Source organism: Pagrus major, chromosome 10 (genome assembly GCF_040436345.1).
Source record: "Pagrus major chromosome 10, Pma_NU_1.0".
NCBI lineage: Eukaryota > Metazoa > Chordata > Actinopteri > Spariformes > Sparidae > Pagrus > Pagrus major.
Genome location: NC_133224.1, coordinates 14094629 through 14100628, shown reverse-complemented (window position 1 = coordinate 14100628; position 6000 = coordinate 14094629). Strand labels below are relative to the sequence as shown.

Genomic DNA, 6000 nt, shown 5'->3' with positions numbered 1-6000 from the left:
TCATCTAGATTTTATTTATTCATGACATTTTTTCTTTTTTATTGAATAGATCAATCGATCAATTAACTCTGTCTAAGCCTGTCTGCGCCTTCCGAGCTCAGAAAAAAGCGGAAGCTTATAGAAGGAGACGTGAAGGCAACATTAATCAAATCCATACCTTGTTTTCACAAGCGCCAAGCCAAACACAGGGAGATTATAACCGGATGACAGATGATTTGGACTTCAAAATAAAAGTCTTAAATGTCTTGGAAAAACAACTGTAAAAAACAAGTCTGATTACATTTGTAAATAGGCCCACATCTGGTGAAGTCATAACAAATGCTATCAGACTCTAGGCTAGTAAATAGATAGTAAAGCATGTTCATACAGTTGAGGGTAATACGTGCCCCTCCAGGTTTCTGGCTGAGGACCTGCAGATGTGGCATGCAGCAGCCTGCAGCAGCAGGTGTGACAGCTGCATGTTATCAGGCTGATTAGCTTGCTGATAAATAGGCCAGGAAACAGGTGTTTACTCTGTTGAGCTTTGCAAGGTTACAAACACGCACAGGAAAGACAGAAAGGACAAAGTGCAGCTTAAACTGCAGGCTGTTGAGCTCAACATCCACTTTGTATATACAAAAATATGTGACACTGTCCCTAAATAAAGTAAATCAGTGTTTACTATCCAGCCTAATCAGGTTTTTCCTACATGGCAAATCTGGATGTTTTTGGAGCTAATGGAGTGGGAAAATACATTTTAAGTTCTGTATAGTATAAAGAAAATAGACAAGTTGATCCGTAAAATGCAATTCCAGTAGTTTCCACTCTGCTTTTATAGCTTGTACTTCATATTTTACAAAGAGAAATCTGAGGAAAGTCTCTGTTACTTGGCCACTCAAGTTTAAGGGCTCTGTCAGTTGTTGCATTTAAAACCTCTCCAGTATGTTTTGTAATCTTCTTGATTCCACACAGAGCTGAGCTTTTCAATTCACACTGAGTCACGTCTCAACTGTCTCTTGGAGAGTGCATCTGAATACCCAGGCACTTACTGGAGTTCTTCAAACGTGTGATCTTGTCAAGCTATTACTATGAACAACTACAGCTCAAGAGATCAAGTGGACACCATACTGTCTTTAAACATTGAATCAGATGGAGTATAATGTGTCCACTTTCGTCAAAGTTTTGTTATTCACATTGAAAGCACAGACTGGTTGAGCTAATGTGCTGCATTTACTTGCTGGTAAGAAGCTGTGATATCTGCTATGAGAGACTCTTTCGACAAGAGTCACCAGAGACAGTTCACCAGTTGTTTTATTGCAGGAAACGTATTAATTAGGGATTGACCAATATGTTTTTTTCAGGACTGATACTGAAACCCATTATTAGCAATCAAGGAGACTGATAATCAATATTTGGAACTGATATACATTTAGTCATAAGTCAAAATTTAAAGTAACTAACTACAATTTCAAGATTAAATATTAATTTATTAGTCATTTTACACCAGGGTTGTAGAATGAAACCTGAAGTCCCTTCATGCTGCATAAGAAAAAACAAATGATTTTATAGAGTGGCGAGCGGAGGATGAGTTGAGAAGTGTCACAGTCTGAGGAGTGAAGCTGCTCTGTAGTCTGGTGGTACAGCAGCAGATACTTCTGTATCTGTTGCCAGATGGCAGCAGGGTGAACAGACTGGCTACTCAAGTAGGCTACTGTGCTTAAATACAATTTTGAGTTACTTTACTTGGGTATTTCCATGTTCTGCTACTTTATACTTCCACTTACTTATTACTTGTGATGTCAGATAGTGTTGTGGGCATGATACTGAGTTAGACCACAGAGTTGAGACTACAAACAGAAACAGAATGCTGCATCAGAGCATCAGAGTAGTGCAGTAGTTGCAATCGGACACAAAAAACAGTTTTGATAATTGGAAAGATGAGGAATATCGGCCCTGATAATCATACCACCGTGTCAAGTGTATCTCACATCAGTAAAACACACTGAAATGTATACTTGGTCATATTTTGTTTTTGCAGTTGGTATACAAGAAGTCAAATACTCTGCTGACAGGAACTGACAACAACCTTGAGCCAGTGCACATCAATTGAATTGTGACTTCAGGAATGCCATTGCCAAGTGAACTTCACTCAGAGGAGGTGAAATGTTTTTGTTCCCTAAGGTGTTTGTGGGGCCCTGTGGCCCCTCAACAGGCTCATCTGGCTGTGTTAACAGCTCACTCTGCTGCTACTTCTGCTTGAAGGTCATCATCCTGAATCAATTCAACCCATGTAATGTAAGAAAAATAACTGAATTTCTCTTCAACTTGTTTGCAGGAAAATGTAGCTGATAACTGTGAGCTGCAGAGGCTGGTCGACCATAAGTTTTCAACTCGACAATGGGAGTTTCAGTCCTTTTGAGGCCATCCATAGCAACGTGACATTAGTCAACCCTGTGGCTGCATTTAGTACATTTGTATTTGATTCAGACTGTGTTTTCACATATTTAATGAGTGCTGCTAACCAGCCTGCAGGTGTGTGTGCTTGAGATTATGTCAGCCAGTGAGACCAGCTCTAAACATGCAGGCCTCAGCCTCTCAGGGTGAATTTGACGTAAAACCGCAGATCTACTTATGTCAAAGTCAAATGATCCCTCTGGAGAAAGAAATAATCGCGATGTATCCGCTGAACTGTTCTCCTCGTCGCGTGGCTCTTCGGTTGAGTCGTTGGCTCGTGCTGTATTGTGACGGTCCACACAGGAAGTGGTGTGTGTTACTCTGCCGTACTTGACGCTCAGTGGAGTCAGCTCGGGAGGCAGAGTTGAACAACGGCGAGGAAAAGGAGGACGGTCGGCGGTACCGAGGGTCACAGGGATGTACAGTAAACACAGGCAGAAAAATGCCCAAATATCACCGGCAAAATGTGGACGTTTGCTCGTTTTTCTTTCTTTTCTGTTGCTGAACGGCACACTGGAACGAGCCAGCGGAAACACTGGAGAACAAGGTAAAGAAAAGAGCGGACCCGCCGGAAAAACTTCTTCTAGCATCTACCAGTTGCGTGTTGATGCGTTGAAGCTCAGTGGACCAACATGGATGACCGCTTTAAAGTGTGTCATTCGGTCAGATGGGTTTGAGTTGAAGCGGGAGTGTGTGGTGTGACCGCATTGAAACTTTTCTTCGAGTAATTAGCCGCTATAAAAGGAAGAGGTCTGTGTAAACCAAATTCCATTTAAAAAATCTGTCATTTAAAGCAGCTTGCCTTATTATTCAAAGGCGCAAGCCATACGTGACCCACAGAACCTTTCCCGAACAGCACTCATTTATTCCTCTGATTGCCAGAGTCACCAACACATACACATTGAACACCACTGTGATAACATCTCGACTTTTATTACCGGGTCTGCGGTTACTCCCACTACTGCCCCCTCTTCAGACTAATGGTGGTGGGCTTTATGGGGGGAAATAAGGTCAAACGATTGTTAAAGTTGATATTATTGAGTCTTATCTCCAAAGCCGAAATGGACGGAGGACGTGAGTTATTCGAAAAACAACCAGTCATTTATTTTATAATATGTTAATATTTCTCTGTATGCAAGTAAACATTAAATTCTAAGTTTTCAAACGTGATTCGGGTGAACGTCTCTGAATCCAAGCGCTCATCGAAGCGAGCGGCTTTCCGTTAACTACATTTAAAAAGATTAATTTGGAGTTACTGTAGATTTGTATTGTAAGATATCAAACGCGTTATTGTATTGAGCCTTAATGATTGTAGTGTTTATGTTACAGATGTTTCTCAGATGAAGTACAGTCTCGGCTCCGTCGCTTTGTGCGTTGTCCATAAAAGGCAGCAGTTGAGAGAAATACAGGCGCACAGCGGACCGGTACATTACAGGAGCCCACACCTCACACAGCCCGGTTCCTCTGGACTATAGATGAAGCCACTACAGTGTAAACTCCTCAGTGAAGTCTATTCTGTCTGTCCTCCTGACATGATATAAAATAATAGATAAAGCTTAAGTAGAATGTATTCAGCACCTTCACCACTCTCAGCCAGCCAGATAAAGGTCAGCTTGTATGTTAGTGGCTGGTATGAAGATGCATCATCCTGCCCTGCCCGGTCATGTGGACTGAACTACCCCAAGGCAGAGTAAGACTCAAACAATAAACCCCATTCAAAAAAGATGTTCCAAGTTAATGTAGTTAGCAACCCGTGTGTGTGTGTGTGTGTGTGTGTGTGTGTGTGTGTTTGGCTTTGTACCACTGTATCAGATGCTGTCAGCAGCCCTGCAATAAGTCCGTTTCTCGTGTAGTTTGTAATGTTCAGTTGTTTAACTGCTGTCAGTTTTGAGGATGTAGTCTTTATACAAGTAGTCTGTATACTATTTGTAATATTATTCAGTCCACACACTGTATGTACTTCAGAGAATTGTGACTGTATTGGTGATTTGATCCCTAGAGGCTATATTTTTTATTTTGTTTGATAGCTTAAATTGAGTCGGTATAGTCAGTAGTAAGTTGTGTAATGTGAAATTTACCATACTGCGCCAAAAAAAATCTGATAGTTGTCATGCAGCAGTCAGTGTCTGTAATGGAAACACTTCCTAATGTCCCATTTTGTCACTGTAGCCTCGGAGAGCCTCACCTCACAGTAAGGTCAGGGGTCACAGGCTAGCTGCAAAGCTAATAAATATTCAGTGGCTTGTTCAAGTACTGTCACTACCCGATCTGAACGGCTGCCTGATGTGAGTGGCATATGTGCAAGTACGTCTGCTATCTTGGAAAGATACGTACGGCAAACAGATGTGGACAAACCACATATGGAACTGCAGTAAAAGCAGAAATTTGTTAAGTAAAGACAAAAAAGATATTTAGTATATTTTTATTTGTCTTTATTGAACACATTTGACAACAACCTTCTTGTATTACGCTGTATTTATCTCTTTTTGTTCTGTTTGTTTCATGCATATGTATGAGCTATATATTTATATGAACATTTATATGAAAGTTGATAAATAAAGATAAAAAAAACCATCAGATGGCAGTGTGTTGTTGCCTGTCGTAGCATAGAATTCAGTTCAAGTCAAAGGGCTTGCCAGAGCATAAAAGCATAATTTATTATTAAGTATTCGGACAGTCGACAATAAAAGCAATATAAGCAACAAAAATATGCTATGCTACGACAGGTAACAAGGCACCGCCGTCCAAAATATCTATTATTAGCAATTAGGGCCCGACCGATATGGATTTTTTGTGGTTGATGGCGATATTAGGGAGCAAAAAATTCAGATAACTGATATATTGGCCAATTCAATTTTTACATAAAAAAAAAAAGAACACATAACTTCTTTTTTGATGCCTTAAATAACGTTTAAACACTTGTGATTAAGATATGAATGGAAGGCAGAACATTTTACTGTTTCATTATCAAAACTTGCAGGAACCTTTCTTTATTGTTATTATAATAACAATAATAATAATTATTATTACGTGTTAGTTACGTGGGGCATTTTGGAACTCAGACATGAAGCATTTTTCTTACCGCAAGGCATGTCTAAATGAATATAGCTTATATTTACAAATGATGAATTTATCTATTAATTATTATTATCTTAATATTTAGGTAACGGTGCGTATATAAGCAACATAATAAGCAGCAAAACATTATTTGAAATGCCCCTTTCTGTTGCCTCTAAACACTAACTCACATTTTCTCTACTCTATCATTTTGAACCACTGAGTCGTTATGAACCAAACACGCCTTTACATTATCAAAACTTTCTTTTTCTTTTTTAGTGTATAATGGTCACAAACAGTCAAGAGATGACCAGTCCCTCGGCTATTGGTTGAGGGGGGAACTCTCAACGTAACGTAACTTAATCCAATTTAAAAAAAAAAAAACACCCGGCGCTGCTGTGAATATAGCCTTAATGTGCTCAGTCATAAGGTTAACGTTATATGGCAAAGTGAAATGATCAATAAGAGTGACATGACGGTTGTTGCAGAAGAGTAAAGGATGGCAACGTG

The 6000-nt window shown here is 39.7% G+C and overlaps 1 protein-coding gene across 1 annotated transcript in view; it reads left to right on the top strand.

Moving 5' to 3' along the window:
* Positions 1-2795: 2795 nt before the first annotated feature.
* Positions 2796-6000, top strand: part of adam19a (ADAM metallopeptidase domain 19a) — a 197598-nt gene continuing 194393 nt past the window's right edge. Inside the window, exon 1 of the mRNA XM_073474423.1 lies at positions 2796-2980. Within this exon, the coding sequence (XP_073330524.1) occupies positions 2851-2980 (130 nt within the window). The 5' untranslated portion in view covers positions 2796-2850. The remainder of the gene's footprint in view (positions 2981-6000) is intronic.